This window comes from Myotis yumanensis, unplaced genomic scaffold (assembly GCF_028538775.1).
Source record: "Myotis yumanensis isolate MYYU_CA2020_CCGP unplaced genomic scaffold, mMyoYum1.0.hap1 SCAF_4, whole genome shotgun sequence".
Lineage (NCBI taxonomy): Eukaryota > Metazoa > Chordata > Mammalia > Chiroptera > Vespertilionidae > Myotis > Myotis yumanensis.
Window position 1 is genome coordinate 94879961 of NW_027223755.1, and position 19470 is coordinate 94899430.

General features: G+C 41.5%; 1 protein-coding gene across 2 annotated transcripts in view; it reads right to left on the minus strand.

Annotated features, from left to right (window-relative positions):
• Positions 1-9046: 9046 nt before the first annotated feature.
• Positions 9047-19470, minus strand: part of LOC139009063 (HUWE1-associated protein modifying stress responses 1) — a 29558-nt gene continuing 19134 nt past the window's right edge. The window contains exons 4-5 of one of the 2 annotated variants that reach the window (XR_011471261.1): positions 10558-12086; positions 9047-9181 (exon numbers count right to left, since the gene is read on the minus strand). Coding sequence is in view for 1 of the 2 variants with exons in the window: in XM_070412998.1 (XP_070269099.1) it covers positions 11842-12086 (245 nt within the window). In the remaining variant the exon portion in view is untranslated. Of the gene's footprint in view, positions 12087-19470 lie in introns of both variants that reach the window. The other variant, XM_070412998.1, reaches the window with a different exon arrangement.

Here is a 19470-nt window from a genome sequence, read left to right on the forward strand (position 1 = left end):
TGTGAAAGAACCAGGACTGGGGCTTGGGGAAGAAAGGAGGCTATTAGCTCTGTCTGTTACGGGTAAGGATGCTTCCACATGGTATTTATCTATCTTGTCATTAAATAAACACTTTTATAGTGCTTTCCATATGGCAAATGCTATTCTACCTTTATAAAGTAATTCATTTCGGCCTCATAACAACTTTAAATAGAAACTATCATTATCCACATCTTACAGATGAGGAAACTGAGACACAGAAAGGTTAAGTAGGTTTGCTGGGGTCACACACACTTGCTGAGTTCAAGCAGTGGAGCCAGGATTCAAACCCAGCAGCCTAAGCCCAGAGATTACACGTCAGCACTACTTTTTTAGTCCTGCTGTGTTGGTCTTTTTTAAAATAGTGCTCTAATGTTCTAAACCAGCCACTTTAATCAAGAATTCCATTTTTATACTAAAGAAAAAGCATGAGTGGACAAAGCAGCTATTTTCTCTCTTTATGCTGAGACCATGAAACACTGTGCTTTAACTGGAGTGAATAAAGAGCCAAGTTGAACATATCTGATACTGAATGCCATACTTCCTACTGGATCACAAGTTCCGGGGAAGGAAAGTTACACAGAAGAAAGTCCAGATTTTAAAGACACAAAATCCCTTTGAATTCCAGTTGGGCATTTCCAGACAAGTCACTCAACCTCTCTGAGCAATGGCTTATCCATTGGCAAAACAGGCACATACATGCCTTAGGGGTTGCCATCACCATGCAATGGGATTTGCATGCAAAGCACTCAAGAGAGAGTTGAGAAATGGACATTACATAAATTCCTGCACAGTTGGAGGACTTCCTGTTTGTCTGGCAGGGAAACCAGAGCTAGCTCTGCCCACAGCCACAGTTTCATCTCCTGCCAAAGGCTAAGAGAAGGATTATAGCCACAAGGGCAACCTAAGAAGGGACTTCTGAGGCAAAGCCCTGATGGGCAGGCCCAAGGCACCATCAGAACCCCATGACAGTCTGGGAATGGAGGATGTTGAGGATGGGAAGCAGCGTCTAACCAGCGTTTCTCAAACTGTGGTTCGCGACCCCTTTGGCGGTCGAATGACCCTTTCACAGGGGTCACCTAAGACCATCCTGCATATCAGATATTTACATGACGATTCATAACAGTAGCAACATTACAGTTATGAAGTAGCAATGAAAATAATTTTATGGTTGGGTCACAATATGAGGAACTGTATTTAAAGGGCCAGAAGGTTGAGAAACACTGGAAACCCTGAGAGTAATTACCTGCAAGTTACAGTTCACTGATTGCTGAGTATCGCAACCCAGGATTGGCAAGGGGCCCATTTTAGAGGTGGGCAAGGTGAGGCCCAAAAAGCGGCAAGGCTGGTTCTGAAGGAGCCTGGAAAGGCATCCACCCGTTCTTCCAGGCTTTCTGACCCAGGAGATGCCAAAGCCAACCTCATCCACAGAATGTGCTGGCTGGGCCAACGGGGTCTTTAAACACATTCTACGTGTCCTTAAATCGATGTGTACTCTGCAAATCGCTGTCGTCTCAGGGCTGCCAGCTTTAGTCATGTATCAGCATCTCAGTGTCCCACCACCACCACATCACCCCCATCCCTCGAAGAGTTTTCACTATCAGCCTGGGGTATTGTTATCCAGTTTGATAAAATCAACGGAAGGCCCAGAATAGGCAGAAGTTCAAGATTAGAGTGTCGGTCCTTCCAAAATGGCCTAGGAATGGATTGGGCATGGGGGGAAAGGTGTTCCTAGGGGAAGAGGACTGTGGGATCTGGCAGCAGACTTCCTGGGTTCACACCCTGACTCTGAATTTCTGGGACCATTCAACAGCACTCCAATCCTTACCAGGGACCCCTCCAGACAAGCCCTGCTGGGGAGAACTGTCCCTTTAAGATTCTGGTGGGCAGGTCCAGCCATTTTCAGGGAGCTGACTCTGACATTTCTGTCTTCCAAATTCCAGGCCCAAACAGGAAGTGAGTCACCACAGGAGAATGTGTGGCTCCCAGCCTTAGGCAGACTAGCAAGGCCAACCAAGGGCTGGCCCTCTGTGGGGGTCAGGCCTTTACGGACTGTATGACTGATTTGTAAGCCGAGGAACAAAATTTCAGCATCTGCTTGCATTACTGAATAGCGAGCAACTAGAGAAAGTCTCAAATGCAATCCAAGTTCATCTGAGTTGACTAGTCAAGCAGGTCACATGGGCATCTTTTGGTGACTGGCCAGGCCAGACCCCCAAACAAGAGGTTACCGAACACACACTCAAGCCAGCTAAATGGTTTATGTGCTCACAACACTATGAGGCAGTTATTTTTGTTGTCCCTACTTTGCAGATGAGCTAACTGAGGCCCAGGTTAAAGTAACTTGCCCTAGTTCCTACCGGCCCCACTCTCCTATTCTCTTGAGTTTGAAGCCACAGATCTGGGTTCAGATCCTGGTTTGGCCACCCCCCTTAACCTTTTATTTCTAACCTGTAAAATGGGGTCCCCTCATCCCTTCAAAAACTATTTACTGGATGCCTACTTGGTGACAGGCACAAAGACAGGTTAAAGAGTGAACACTGACTCCAGGAAAGGCTGACTAAAACAAAAGTACACCAATAAATAAAATCACAAGACATAATAAAAAACAAAAGGCAGATAAAAATGCAGGAGGGGGACATCCAAAACGAATAAAAAAGTGACAGCCTTTTTAAAAAGTGGGTAGGACATCCCAGAAGCAGATGTAAATCAAAAGAATCCCACATTATTTCTATAACTTGCAGCTGGAGTAAATGTTAACCAGAAGCTTCGAGGTTTCAGTGGGGTGACCCCAGACCCTGCCATGCCCGAGGGAGGGAAATCCTCATTGCTGGCACCCAGAGAATGCCAGCTGGGGTGACAGCAGACACAGGCCAGGCCCTGGTCCTCCCCAACCTGACAGCACCAGCTCTACACCTAGGTGCTGGAAAAAAACCCATCCCCTCCCCTTTAGCTCCACCCTCTGCCTTCAAGGAACCTCCCCCACAACTGCGCTGTGAGCCTGTGCCAGGAGGTAAACTAGCCAGTGATTCTACACGAGCCCACTAGTCGTGCCCAGGAATGCCATTGCTCTGGCTTGCACAGCCGGAAGTCCACTGCATGGTGGCCTCAGCAGTCAGGAGTCCATTTAAAACGGGATTTCACTGGGATGTCAGGTCCCAGGCAGCTTCACAGGAGCCCACCTGCTGTCCTCATGTTGCACGTGGCTGTGAGCTGCTGGGAACAGACTGTTCCTTCCTTGGGGTGGATGTCACCAAGGCCATTCCTGGTGACATTCCCTGCACATCAGCACATTCTTTCCCTCTCCCTCCCCCTGCTTCTCACTTGGGAACAGCCTCCAACCTGAGTCACCCCTTATCAGCCTCAAGACAATTTGCCAACCACTTCAATCCCCCCCACCCCTGTGAAAAAATGAAGAGAATACTATCTTGTAGCCACCTCCTTATAGCCAGGATTAAGAATTCAGTGCTCACCTTGAGCCAGGTGCCCTTAGGCATCGTCACAAACAGTCCTCTTTACAGATGAGGAAACTGAGGCAGTGTCTAAAGAACTTGCTAGGATGGGTTGGTGACACCATAATCACAAGGTTCTAGGACTTCCAGGCACAGCGGCAGTGAGGGACCCACAAGAATCCGTGGCATGCCCAGCCCCACACAGATCGGTGGCCACAAAGCCAGGCACTGAAGCACCTGGTCAACTGGTAAATGGAAACGACAGTACCTACCCAACAGAATGAGCTCCCAGGAACTTTATTCCTTGCTCATGGATATTCATACATAGTAAAAGATGCAGTTCGGTATAGGCTGGTAAAGGGAAGAGCTCCACCCAACTTTAACTGAAAACAAAAGTGCAGTTTAAGAATGTACATGACCTTTTTTGTAGGTTTCAGGAAAACATAGGTCCATGTAAGTAGTTAAGTTCACTAAGTAATTCTTGACAAGGTAGGGAGATGTGGAGTCTGTAGGGATGTGGATGAGTTCGCCCCACCCTGATTTTGGGAATTGCTCTTTTAACAGGATTCCAAGTGGAGCCAGCATGCTCGAGGAACAAGGTTCTTCCTATTTCCTGCTGTGGTCACCAACCTTGGCATTGGCCTGCTTCCATCATGGCGGCAGGCCACACAACTCAGGCTCACCTGCACACACGATGACATCCACAAGCAGACTGCTCAGGAAGACTCCACCTTGAACCTTTCTGTACAATTTTCCCCAAAGTGTAATGTTTTAAATGTACACAGAGGTAAGCGGATGGTAGGACTTAGGATCCATTTTCTTGAATTAACCTTTTTTTAAAGATATCGTCCCCACACCAGACCTTTGGATTTAATGTAAATGGGGAGCCCAAGATCTGTATTGTTACACCACAGCCCCCCCGTGGAGAGGCCCCTCCTGGTGAGCCAGGATTCACCTCTCCCTGGGGCCTTTGTGGGTGTGAGCTTCCACCTGCCCACTGCCCCAAGCCCTGGTCATGTCCAGACTTCCTCAAAGCCTGAGGAACTAAAGGTGGATGAGCAGGCAGCATATCGGGAAAGGTGTAGGCCTCAGCAGCTCCAGCTGCCCTCAGCCTCAGGGCGCCAGGAAGTCCAGACCCATGGGCCATCTGTCCAGGAACAATCTGTAAAAAGCCAAAGTAACATTCCCCTTGGAATTCTCTGCAGAATGCCCTGGAGATCCTTGGATGCTGGTTCTCTACTGGAGGAGCTGGAAAAAGACTGGTTCCTGGTCCCATCTGACAGAGTCCCAGTTAGTTGTCTGAGCACATTCTGGGCACGGCTGATCCTGTGCAGGCAGGTTGAGAACCACAGAACTGGAGGGGAAAGGAAATGGGAACTGACTAGCGTGGATCCCAGGAGAGCTCCCCTCAGTCTAAGGAAATTTTATCCAGCCAGCCAGTGAGGTGACCACATTTAATGGCTAACATGTAAATGCTTACCATGTGCCAGCCATCAACAGGGCTTCATCATCTCGACACAGATCCAAGGCAGTGGCTCACCTACATCACACCGACCCCAAAGTCCCGCTCTTGAGACTGTTAGGGCCCAAGAGGAAAAATAGCGACTCTTCATGAAAACCTAGAAAATTTCTTCAAGTCACCTTTTATCTACTCACTCATTCAAGAAATGTCCAAGTACCTACAAAGTGCAGGGAGCTGCCTTCCAGAGAGCCAGGTTTCCAAACTGGTTGTGGAAGCAGTGCAGTAGTTCACATACAGCATAGCATACTGTAATGTTTTAAATGTAAAAAGAGGTAAGCGGATGGCAGGACTTAGGATCCAGTGCACCAGATACAGGTAAGAGAACGGCTCTCTACAACTCGTATTACTTATGGTGGATGTGTGTGTCTGCACATGAGGTCTTGATGGGAGGTATTTCTGTGGATCACAGTACAAAACATTTAAGCAACACTGAGATGGGCAAGAGATAAGCCATAATATACAGAACGTAATCGTGCTAGCAAACAGTTCTGTGTGTGTTAACCTAGGAACCCTCAAACAACAAACCAAAACTGCTCAGGAGTCATCAATTGCTAGATGCGCCATGAAATCAACACTGCCACTGTGGTTACGACACCACCTTGGAAAAAAAGATGGGGAGAGTCCTAGCTGGTTTGCCTCAGTTAACACTTGGAGTGGGGGAAACGAGTTAAGTCGGCTCGCGTGAATTGCGCGTACTCTGCGGGAGCCGTCTTAACTCGGTTCATATAGATTTGCGGTGGAGTGCGGGAAACGTGTAAACTCGGGCCGATTGTAACTGCGTATTACCAAATATTTGTTTGTTTGCCGTTCACAAAGATACCTACCTGCGTATGCGAACCGTTTCATACCCATTGGGGTAATAGGTATCATTAAAATCCCTGATTTTGCGCGGGAAACCTAAATAATTGCCCGGGCCATCTTATATTTTGGCGGGAAATTCACCCCACACCGGAGTGTTAATAGAGCATTGGCCTGTGGACTGAAGAGTCCCGGGTTGTGGGTACAATCCCCAGTAGGGGGCGTGCAGAAGGCAGCCAATCAATGATTCTCTCTCATCATTGATGTTTCTCTCTCTCTCTCTCCCTCTGAAATCAATAAAAATGTATTTTAAAATAACAAAAACTAGAACTTTTGAAACTCTCAAAGCAGCTCCACACTTCCGGCAGCTCAGCAACATGGCCACCAGACTTAAAAGAAGTGATGTCACAGCCCTCACTACTGACGTGTACAGTTGTGCTAACAGGGAGCTGCATCAAAGCCCTTGCAGCACACACCAAACACCTCAACTTTGGTTCACAAGACACGGCGCCCTGACCTACGTGAGCATTGAGCACTAAGGTTAGGCTGCCTGTAGTTGCTGGTCTGTGGCATCTCCTTGGCAGGCATTCAACCTGTCTGAAAAATAGGATCTTACTGACATATGGACAAGCTTTCACAGCACACAAATGTCACTGTGTATTTGGTACCTACCCTCCCCCCATCTGGTTTCAAACTGCACCAAAACAAGGTGAAATCAGTCTACTTTCAAGACTGTAGCTTTCAAATTCCCATTAACCAGAATGACCGACATCATACTTATAAACATAGAAAGTGATTTGGAAGATTACTCTCCAAAACTGGTCAGTTTTTACCTGTGAGGAGGGTGAAGGAGGACATTTTTTTTACAGAAATTCATGTTAATTTGTTCCGCTATTCCAGAGTCCTAAAGGGCCACCACTGAAGGAAGACAGATTACAAATGTAAATGTAAATTATTCATGGAATCCAGATCACCAAGCTTCATGTCATTTTTTTTTAAATATTATACCTATTTCACAGATGATGCAATTGAGCCCAGGGAGGCCCAGGTACCCACACGTAATTAAGTCAGCATTCAAATCCACATAATTTCAAGCAAAGGTTCTTTCTCCATTTGAGGGGGCAAAAAGCAAATGAAAATATAAGCTCCCTTCTGCCTGCAAATAGTATAGATAGCCAATCTCGGCTAAGTCATAGGGACAAAGGCACACTTGTTGTCACCTTGTTCATAGTTTAACTGTTCCTTGCAGAAAGTACTTTGGTAGGATTCATCAATGTCTTAAATTTGAATTCCTTTAAACCAGCAATTCTACCTACAGAAATATATCCTATAGAAACCTAAGGAAACTAGAATATTGCCTGACCAGTGTGGCTCAGTGGTTGAGCATGGACCTATGATCCAGGTCACAGTTCCATTCCCGGTCAGGCCACATGCCCGGGTTGCAGGCTCGATCCCAGTGTGGGGTGTGCAGGAGGCAGCCGACCAATGATTCTCTCATCATTGATGTTTCTCTCTCTCTCTCCTCCCTTCCTCTCTGAAATCAATAAAAGTATTTTTTTTTTAAAAAACTAGAATATTCACTGCTGTGCAGTATACTAATAATTAAACTGTGATTCCCTTAAGGCCCACCCATACAATGAAGTACTATTAGGTCATAAAACATCCGCACATATATTTCATGCAGAAAGACATGTATACACTATAACCAGTTGTGTGGCTTAATTTTTGCAGTTTTAGGTGTTCTTTAAATCATTAATTCAATATAAATAAAATGAAGGGACATCAGAAACTTGGAATAGCATCAATGAAACTTCCAAGTTTTGCTGAGGGCTACAAAGTTTGTGTTGAATCCTGAAAACCAATGTTACAGGCTGCTATCTGCTGAACTTTAAGAGAGCATGCATGTCCCATCACAGGAAGTAAAACCCTGGATCTCACCATGTCAAATGCATCAGTCCAAGACAAGGAATATCAACCAAAATACTGTCCCCACTAAAACATCACACACCTCAGAAACATCACACACCTCTAAACACACCTCAGAGTCTGAAAGGTCATCTGAACTCATTGAAGTTTTAACAGCTTTCAAAAGGGGTGGGGGAGAGCAGGCACTATAAACATCTGATCAGAATTATCTTTAATTAATAAATCTTAAGTTTAGCCCTGACCTGTTTGGCTCAGTGGATGGAGCGTCGGCCCTGCAGACTGAAGGGTCCCCAGTTCCATTCTGGTCAAGGGCATGTGCCTTGGTTGTGGGCACATCCCCAGTGGGGGGTGTGCAGGAGGCAGCTGATCAATGTTTTTCTCTCATTGCTGTTTCTAAGTCTCTATCCCTCTCCCTTCCTCTCTGTAAAAATCAATAAAATATATTTTAAAAAATAATAATAAATCTTAAGTTTAACTTTAATAAATATGGGTTTTGCCCTAGTCGGTTTGGGTCAGTGGATAGAGCACCAGCCTGAGGACCAAAGGGTCCCGGGTTCGATTCCGGTCAAGGGCAGGTACTTTGATTGGATGGATACTCCTCCCCAGCCCGGGACCCTGGTCGGAACTCATGAAGGAGGCAACCGATGTGTTTCTCTCACATCGATTTCTGTCTTTCCCTCTCTCTTCCACTCTCCCTAAAAATCAATGGAAAAATATCCTCAGGTGAAGATCAACAAACATTAAAATAATAAGTAAACAAACATGGGGTTTTTTTTTACCTTGTTTGGAGGGACCTCCCAAGTCACTCCATTCCTAGAGGACAGAATGTATTTCTGAAGATTCCCAACTTCATCACTAGACACCCTAAGGAATCAACCTAATAGACAAAGTGACAGTTGTATGAAATAAAATGCAATGAGATTTACTAACAGTAACTACATGCCTCAAACAATTTAGGCAGTAATCATGCCAAAAATTTAAGGATTTGTTCATAAATTTTCTAAAATTAACTGTGCTGTCCATATCCCCAACTATAGGCCCCATTTCCAAATCACCTCTTGGTATCTTGCACCTTCACTGCACTCAGGTTGGCTCACTCTCATGGTCAGACCTTGGCCATGCCCTTGCTATAGAGAGAGCTTGCCCACCTTTCACTGCTGGAAGGAAACATGGAGACCCAAAGCAGCAATTACTCAAGTTGAGCGAGTTCGTTCCAACAGCCCTTAGGGGAAAAAATGTAGGCTAGTTCCTTTTTAAAAGCCTGGACTTCATTTGATTACAAAGAGTTATTCAGATGTGATGAACACAACAAAACTGCAGACAAGCCCCATGGTTTTTTGGTTTTTTTAAATATTTATTCATTGAGTGATTTAAGATGTGTACCACTACTCCAGTTGGGTAAACCACATTGAAGAATTTGACTGCAGGTCTTCAGATTCAGCCAAATGTTTCCATTAATTTCACTCTATAAAATACCAGACATTATAATTAAGGTTTTAATGCTTCAGCCATGCTCAGAACACTGCAGTGTAAGGATGACTTCAACCCACTCATGCCAAGTTAGGATGAAAGGAACAGAACTAATGAGCTACGATGTCTAAAAGAATCTGATAATCTATCTCAAGATGAAGAGAGATTCTGTCCCCCAAAAGCAAAGTGTTAAGTTTTAAAATTCAGCCTACAATGTTCTCAAGAGACTGGGGGGAGAAAAAAAATCATTATTTTAAAAGTACCACACATATATGCAATCTTCCATGATTCGTTTTATATCTAAACTGGTACAAAGAAAGGCTTTAAAAATCTAGCAGTCAGAACTAACTTTTCCTAAGAGAAATAATTTTCCTTTCTAACCTAGGTCTCGGGGTTAGTCTGTGCTCAGGTGGCACAGGAGAAAGCAAGGGGATACAAAGGGAGGGAGTTACCAGTGATTAAATGCAATGGAAAAAAGTAACGAATGCTAAAGTTTTCAAAAAGTTTAATGGAGCCAATAAGGCATATAAATTGTGTTCTGGCAGACAAGACCTGCTTTCTCTTACCAAAGAAAATGGCACATATTTTATCAAAATTTGACAATCAAGAGTAAAGGGTACTGAGATTAAGCGTCAGAGCACCAACTAAAACAACCCCCCCCCCCCCCAAATTGTCACTCAACTTGGAAAGAGGAACTAGACAGAACCAAGGCATAAAGGGGAGATTAAATATGCGTTCCTCAATCTCAAAAAAATCCTTTAGGAGTAGGAGTTCTGGCCACATGTGAGCAACTTATCACACCACCAAACCCCAACTCCAGAATCTAAATTTACAACGACAGAAAAACACAGATATCTCCAACTGCATTTCTTTGTATAATCCCAAGGGCAGCTTGAAAGTATTCATATTACAGAGGTTTGTCCATTTCAGGTAAAATGAGAGATTGCTATATTTCTTCCTGCTATAATATTAAAACAAAAATAATCCACTTTTGCCAAAATTTAGAAATATCTTTCATTCCTAGTTTTAGCATGGAATTGACTTTTTTAAATAAAAGGTTTTATATATAATGATTACAGAACTCCAGTTCACACATTTCTAACATTCTGTTTACATCCCACCCAGTCGATGAATATTATGGTTAACTTAGCAAAGTTTTTTCACATAAAGATATTAAATGGCTGAAAATTGCAAACTTTAACAAAGTGCTGTGAGTAAATTACTGGAAAAACCCTTACATTGGATTTGCAATGGTCTTTTAAGGATAAAAAGAAGTAACTGATACTGGACTACAAATTTGCAAGGAAACATTTTTTCACTGTCCTACTTGATATATATTATATAATAATATGGTAGAATAAATTACAGTACCTGGCAGGCTGACATCAGTTCTTCATCTAAAAAAAGACTATCATTCAGTTCGAGATATTAAAAATGAAGATGAAACATGCTCTAAAACATTGTAGCTACAAGAGGTCTTATATTTTACTCAAAAGAGGAATCTAGTGAGAACTTTTATTTAGGTCTACCTAACATCTAGAGAACCTCCATGCGATTCCATCTTTTCCAGAATGAGATTCCAAACTGCCCTTTTTAGGAGAGGGATTCGAGTTGGGTTTTGCTATTTAAGTTGTAATCACATTGTAAGCAGATCAAGACCTATTTTAACCTGCCACCCATTCCAATGGAAACTGCACAATGTAGGGCACCCATAAAAAATGTAAAACAGGACAGAAAGGCTGGAATACCTACACTCCCACCATCCATCTCCCTTCTCATGAATACTATACCAAAAAGGAAGCCCACTCTCAAATTTTATGACCTCTCTACTTGAGGTCACCTTGAGTGCAGTCTACATGTTTACATTTACCATAAGAATAAGTACCCTGCATGGGAAGCAGTACTTGTCTTAAAACTGGAGTTTAAGCCTAAAGGGTTCATTCATCTGGGGGCGATTAAAATATTGCTACTTTTAGAGCACTAACACACACAAAGTGAATCCAATAAAGTTCTGTGTATTGATTCAATATTAAGTATTAATTGCATGACCATCATAGCACCTCTTTACATCACACAATCACCAGAATTAGCAACTGCTTTGAAAACTGAAAACAGGGCACAGTCCAAGAATTAGAAGTTGCACACTGTTACTATATAGAAATCAGGTGCATGGTACAGTGCTGCTGTGCAAAAATGGAAGCCTGCAGATTTGACGAGGAAGCCAAATCGTGTTTTAGACAATTTTAGGAACCTGGCAATACTGTTGAAGCAAAATACTCAACACAGCAGGAAATGGAGGGGGAAAAAAGCATTCTATAACCAAATAAACATCTGATATTTCCTTTCCCTTTGAGAATAAATACAGTTAAGGTCACTTTTAGCCTTGGAACGGATATATGTTTGCCTATGATGATCTTGCTAACTACACAATATCTGATGTCCTCTGCTAGGATTATAGTTTTAAGAAAGCCATGGTTACAAGAGGCATCTACTGTAAATACCTAGAACTTCCTTTTATGGCAACCACTATAGAATTCACTTGTCTTAGAAACAGTGAACAAGGGAAGATGGCCTCATGTTTCCTTTGCAATAATAGTATATGTTGAGGATCAAGTGGCTTTCAAGCAGCATGGTGGGTGTGAAAATGTTTTCAGTTTAGATCATTCTGTTGCGTTTATGGGTTGGTGAGTCTGTAATGACATCGCCACACTGGGCTGAGGTACGCTTTCTAGTTCCACCATTGTCCAAGTGGAGTGCCATTTCTTCTGATATGAAAGTGTTCAAATCGACATCATGGAGTCCATTTCTCCTTCGACTAGCATTCGATCCACTGCTTACATGTGTAGGAGAGCCTGGGGTACTCGAACGCACGCTTATACTAGCCATTGCACCACTAAGACCTAGGAAGAAGAAAAAAGGTTTTAGAGTTGCTCAATTATTCAACCCTCTTGAAAGCAACCCACTTTACTTTCAATGTTGTCATAGTGTCAAAGGATGCCTGACATCTTTTGTAAGGGGTCCCCAGAGAGCAAAGCTTTATTCTGGAAAGAGGAATTGTCTGGCTTTCATATGAGATGTTTTATTGGTAATACTACCAATATTTACAGTATTGGTAGGTACCAACTATTGGAAGCTTATGTAGCAAGCACCATGCTAGGTATACAAACAGGTCATGAAATCCTCCCTCTCTCTTAGCTAGGTACTGTATATGCAATTTATAGCTGAAGACAGAAGGTGCTTGTTTTAAATAATTTCAGTTATTGAAAGTCACCATTCCAACAGATCCCTCTCTCTGATGTGTCTGTGGGTCTAGAAGGGTGGTGTGTGTTTACATGCACAAAGGGGAACAAGCAATCATTCCAGGCCTGAGTAAGCTTTCAACATCCCCTTCTAGGTAAGGTGACTTTATAATTTGTCATCCAAAACAGTACACTATCAAACCCAAAAAAAAGGCTCACTGCTATAAATTTTGCTGGGACATCAAGTACTAAATGAGTCTGCCCTGGCCTGCCAACATGGCTCAGTGGTTGAGCGTTGACCTATGAACCAGGTCACGGTTCAATTCCCAGTCAGAGCACGTGCCCAGGTTGTGAGCCCAATCCCCAGTAGGGGGTGTGCAGGAGGCAGCCAGATAGTTGATTCTCATCATTGATGTTTCTATCTCTCCCTTCCTCTCTGAAATCAATAAAAACATATTTTAAAAAAACAAGTCTGCCCTGGACAACTTGGGCTGCCTGATTACTCAAGTTCTGGACTCTATTTGTTAGATACCCCCTTAGGACAACCTAACTCATTATCATCTATAATCCAGTGGGGAAGGGCAAGAGAACCATAAAAAATCCTACTGCTTTGCTTGCACAGTTAAGTTATTAAATCCAGAATAGACCTAACACTCATTGCTGAACACTCAATTCCTTACTCTTGAACAGTTAAGGAGGCAGACATGTTCCACTCCTAAACGTTCAGGATAAACCTGTAAAAGGCGTGAGACAAGAAAACATAAACCACAGCACTGAATTTAAAAGCCTAACACCATTGGCAGTAGGTATTTCTTCTCACGAATTTCCCCTTACGCTATTCTAGTATCACCATGGGATTTTGTTGTCGCTTGATTAAATTTATGTAATATGATCTAGTATTATCAATGTTTCCAAAGAATAAGAAGAGGGTGGTTTCATAGGGGCCCATTCTTTCTAATCTTAGGTTTGTAAATATGAATTAAATGTGAACATTAAGTTGAAAAAGAATTTTCTGCCTCCTACCACATCAAATCTATTAAATTCCCTTTGACATTGTTCTCACTCTACAAATACTGTAAAAACTTTCAAGCCCACAGCCTCAACCACCTCCCACATGTTAAGCATGTTTCTGCAGCCCTCACCTCTCTTCTAAGCTGCTCTAACCAACCTGTCCCCTCACTGCTCTCCCTGTAGACAACACATCCAACCCTTCCCACTGATGGCCAGAGGAAATCTAATCGTGTCCCTTTTAAGCTCTAAACACCTTTCCAAGGCTGGCAACTATTTTTAAAAAAAATAGAGTACAAGCACGAATATTGGAGTACTTACTGTGTCCAGCACTGCACTAAGTACTTTTCAATTTCATCCTCAAAATAACCCTATGACACCTGTATTATCTCCATTTTGTAGATGAAACACCAAGATTAAGTGAGCCACCCAAGATCACACAGCTAATAAAACAAAAACTGGGACTTAAACTCAAGTAGATTCCATATTCCTATTCACTGTTATACTGCCCCCTCTTAAAAGTCTAAAGTATTTCAGTGTGAAGTGACCTTAGGGTCTAGAGGGCCTAGCCTGCTTTAGGCCCCATCTCTTTGAAGTTACTCTCCTTTCCTGCTTTCCTCTGGCCCCATAAGACTGAATCGTGACTGCCTGTACCTGAGAATTTGCAGTTCCTACAATGGCTGGGCCTGTGCCTACCTTCCAACATCTGCTTCCCACTGGTTTTTCCAGTGCCTCTGATACCGTTGTAATTAACTAGTTAGTAATAATAGGAAAGGAGCAAAGGGAAGCCAGACATTATAGGCATGTCATTTGGACCAGTGGGAGATGAGCCGAGCCGAGCTCCTCTCCTATCTGGTCTTAAACCTCCCTTCTGAGGGCTTCTCCTCTGGTTTTCCCACCTCTCCTTTTTATAGTCTCTTGCGGGCTCCTCTTCCTTCCTGCTTCAAAGTCTCTGCTCCTTTCTCAGTGGCCTGTGTGGGCCTCTTTCTGACCGGCAGATTGGTATGGCCTTGACCCATTCGCTTACCCAGTTTCCAAATCAGTGCGCCACAGGAGCAGACATTTCTCCTCAAGGACCTATCCATTTTTCTAACTGCCTGTTGGACATCTCAAACTTCACATTTTCAAAAAGAACTGGGCTCCTTCCCTAGCCCACACGGATTTACTTAAAATAAATTTTAAAAAGGAAAGCTGCTTCTCCTGTTAAGTTTCATCTCAAACTTAACATTTGCAAAAGGAACTGTACTCCTCCTTTCCCAGCCCACACATGCTAATCAAAAAAATAAAAGGAGGGAAAGCAGCATCTCGGGCTCATTTTCTAGAATAGCACAGTAGCATCATACCATCATTCAACTATCTTTTCAATTCTAGCTAATAAATTTAATACGGTGCCTGGCACGTAACATTCACTGAATTCTGAAAAACAATGATGCTTCAGAGTCCTATCCAATATTTTGAAACCCACCGAAATCCAAAGCTGTTAATGTTTATTCACTTCTCCAACACCAGAAAATAAACTCAAGTAGCCCTCTTCACTTAAAGTTTTGCCATCAACTTAAAAATTCAATTATTCCCAAATTACTGGCATTTTTTAAAAATTTTTCACCAAGTCTGTAAACTCGAGAAAGCTGTGTCTGTAACCTCAGTCCTCACAACATACTACTGAAAGATGTCCAAATACTTTAAACAATAACCATCATACTTGTTTCATAATGCAGGAGGTTCTAAGGTAATTATACTGCAAAATTTGGACCTTCAGCAATAGACTAAACTACTGCAGTAATTCAACTCAGGATATTATTTGAAACCACACACACAAACTTCAAGAAGTCCACCCCACCCCAATGCTCCTCTTAAGGTAGCGGTTTCAGGGCAGTATGATTTAACACGTAAGGACAAACACCTAAGGCTCATAAGTCACTCCATCAGAAGTGAACAGGCACGCCCTTGCCATTCTCCAAGAAAAAGATGAGCATAAATATCAATTTGAAAATTCCCCAGTAACTTCCACAAAATTTATCTTTTTCTGTTGGGTGTTTGACTTGGGTTCAGTTTGACAGCTAAAGTAAACTTACAATGTGCAACATTACCTACTCTTAGCAGTGAGATTTCTTTTCAAAGTTTAACTAATCTTCCCCAAAAAGACTTTCTAAGTGTCCAAAAAAAAAAAAAAAAATTAAGATTAACAACCAAAAAAAAAAGTGTATTTTAAACAGCCCAAATTTTATTTAATAAACCAATGACAGCTACTAAAAGATGCTTTAGAAAACCTTAGCTAAGCCACATGAACAATCAGGCCTATACAAGTACAGAGAATCTAAACATGCTTCAGAACTAAAAGTGAAGTTGTATAGCCCAAGGGCATACACCCAACAAAAACACACTTTTTCAAAAGAGCTATAGGAATATCAATTGACAAAAAGCAATAGAACAAGTAGTATGATTAGACAGAAAAGTCTCAATTGCTTAATACAAGATAAACTTTATCAGTTTTAAAGTTTCTGCATCCATTTTAAATGATTAGTGAAGGAATGAGGGAAAAAAATTAGAATTTAATCATACTTTGAAAAGAAAGCTCCCACTGGAGCTAAAACAAAGTTACAAGTCCAGGTTATAGGAATCTAGGTTACATGGTAAATTGTTAAAAGCAGCACATAACTATTATTTTCATATCAAGTTCATGCTTAGCATAATAAGAAAATCCTATTTTGAGAATTACATGATTCCAGCTTACCAACACATAGTTAGGTCACACATAGGCAGTGAAAGAGTAAATGCAGAACCAATCCACCTCCTTCCTCCACCAGCAGCCTCTGGCCTGGAAGCCAGGTCTATACTCTATTTGTTTACCACCACCACTGCCCCACCCTACCCTACCCCACCCTGCCCCACCCCACCCCACCCCACCCCACCCCCAGCCCTGTGAGGGATAGCCCTGAAAGAGAAGGCAGACTGTTATTACTGTTGATCCACTCAGCAAGACAGGTTCAGGACCCTCTGCAGATGTGCTCCACCAGAAAGAGGGGAATTTGAAATCCCCACAGCTAGAACAAAGTGGTTAACATCCTAACTGAACCCTAAGAAACTGGTATTCTTGCATATGAAATGAATTGCACTAGTCAAATGGATAGCCCTCCCTTTTCACAAAGTTGTGTTCAGAGGCTTTAAGCAAAAAGCACTTGTGTGTAAGTGTGGTGTTTTAAATGCACCAGGGGGAGTTGAATCATTGAAAAAGAAATTCTACTAGGAAGATTTTGGTAATTTGAAGTAGACCACTCCCCACCCCAATCTGTAAATTGCAATACTGAACTTTTATTGAAGCAAAGCACACTAAATCAAATCAATTACAAAGATACATGTCACACCAAGAAAACATTTTCAGTTACGCTGACAGCCCAAAATGCTTTCAATTTTTCAAAGACAGTTTTAATGCCATGGGGAAATGCTCATGTTAAAATGAAAAAAGCAAGATACAGTACCACATATTGCAGTATGATCTCAACTATGAAATAATTTTAATATTTATACATTGAAAAAAGACTGGAAGAAAATGCACCAAACATTTAACAGCTGTTATCTTTGTATAGTTGGATAACAAGATACTGAATATTTACTTTTTGGAAATTTTTCAATTTTCCAAGAAATTAGTATTAATAAATCAGAAAACTAGCAAAAAAATAATAAATTCAAATGTTAAATCCCTTCATTAACTACCAATGGATTTTTTAAGAAGTACTAGGTGAGTAAACTGGCTTTGAGGCATGGCTACATGTATTCCTTTATCTATATGGACTCCTTTTTCACCTTAATGGAGAAAAAAAGGCCATCATAATTTTATTGCAAGTTCAAGCAATTTTGTACCATGGATGTTGGAAGCTTTAGTTAAGTCCTAGACCCTCAGCAAGTTATATCTAACATTAACATACAGAAAATGCCAACTTTTCGTCAAAAATTTTAATGCTATCTTAATTGCCTTAATTATTCTTGTTCTCAGAGGCTGGTCTGAACAATGGGCATTAGTTTAGAAATTCCAGCCTTAAGAGGAATTTTAAAGAATATTCTTTAAAATAATCCATCTTAAGCAATTAAGAAATGAGATGGCTTTGGTGCATTAATCTCTTATATCTTAATTTCCAAGTAAGTTCTTAAAACATTTTACTGTGAAGTAACTGATGATATCTGTTATTCAAGAAGATACAGATCACAACATTCAAGCATTTATTAAGAATCTACAGCTCCACACACTGTGCTAGAAGTTGGGCAAGAGGAGAAAAGGGACTTTAAAAGGTGGATGTACAAAAATCCCCCACAGGTCAGTTCCAAATAGTCCTCTGCAACAGACAGTTCCAAGGAGTTTCTTTTATAACATACCATCAGTTTAAAAATAGTTAATCTAAATTTTTGTGCTCAACTGTCAAATTTTGTGTCTAAATATTTAGCTTTACAAATGGAAGGGATGAAAAGTGACAGGGAAGGGGGAGAGACAGAGAACCAAGCATAATTACTTAAATTTCTTCCGAAATGTACCAGACAGACCTCAACTGAATAAGAAATTTTAAGAGGAAGATTTAGTAACTTCTATTATCACTCTAGTGCACACAGGCCTAACAATGACAAAATAACAAAAGCTGCAAAACCTGTGCTCAAGGAGAAAGACAATCCTGTTGTGGTTCAGGCTGCCCAGAATCAGTTTTCCATAAATTGTAGGGGAAGAAGAGTCTTACTCAGTTTTATGTAAGTATGACAAATTAAGAACTTACATTTTTTCTAGGTAAAAATTCCTAGCTGACCTTATATCCCTGAAAACAATTTCAAACAATTACATTTTTCTTATAAGGCCCTATACCCAGTTTCTCCAGATCCAAGGATTTGTCAAATAATTTAATAATTTATGAGAATAAGGATCTCCACAACCCTCAGAGAAAGACTGTGTTAGGCAAAAAGGGAGAAAACAGAATTGGAGCCTATTAACTCCTAAGGGGTTGGCACTGTCCCTCTATCTGATTGCCTGGGTTTATAAACTTCAAACTGTCTAATGTAATTCTATTAGGCTAGAAATTCCTTGAGATTATTTGATTCTCCTTTGTATCACCCTGCTCCTACCACTAGCCTCTCTAATATAGCGCTTGCTATTTACAGTGTTCAGTAAATGTTGGGCAATAGGAAAGGCTACAGAATAATACTTTATTTTTTAAATGACTACAACCTTCCACAGAAGGAATTTAATTGCAAAAGTCAGAATTTTATAACACTGCATCCACATACACACAAAACACAACAACAAAGACTTTAGACTTCAATACTCACTAAATAGGTACTGTTATCTCACAAAGTTATTTCTTAAAAAAAAAAAAAAAAGAAAACTTTACTTTTGTTTCTTTCCTTTTTCAAATTCTCATTTTGTATTAAAGGCTAGACTACCTATGTTTGCCTAAGTCCCTCCCAGCACTTACACTGTATTTTTTTAAACTTGTTTTAAACAAAACAAACTTAAAATTGGACAAGGTGACATTTCAAAGCCAAATGCTACTTAATAGCAATGGTTCCCACCAGACACGAGACCCTATTGTGCTAGAGGCCTTTTGAGTTTGAACTGATGAATTTTACAAAGGGTTAACCCAGGCCCAGTAGGGTTAGTTCCTAGTACAGCAGTAGAGATTATCAAAATGACTTCTGGAACTAAAACAAAGTGTCTCTGATTTTTCTGGAATAGTCTGAACCAGGGCCAGAAACCTACAAAGACCACCTATGAGATGATTTGAATGAGAGCAAAGCTTTGAATAAAGTTTAAACAAAGTCTGACTTGGCATCCTGCTTCCTCTTCCATCCAGGTCTCCATCTTCTCCCTATATGAAGGCATGTCCCATTCTTACTCTGGACCCTTACAACACCTAAATCTCATGATGACAAACAGAACTCAGAATAAAGACACTAGATTTCAATCTAAGGCTTTTTTCCAGACAAAACCACTAGCTTGGGCATGCCAACTCAGAATCTCTCTCTCCATACAATACAAAGAGAACATCACCAACCTCAC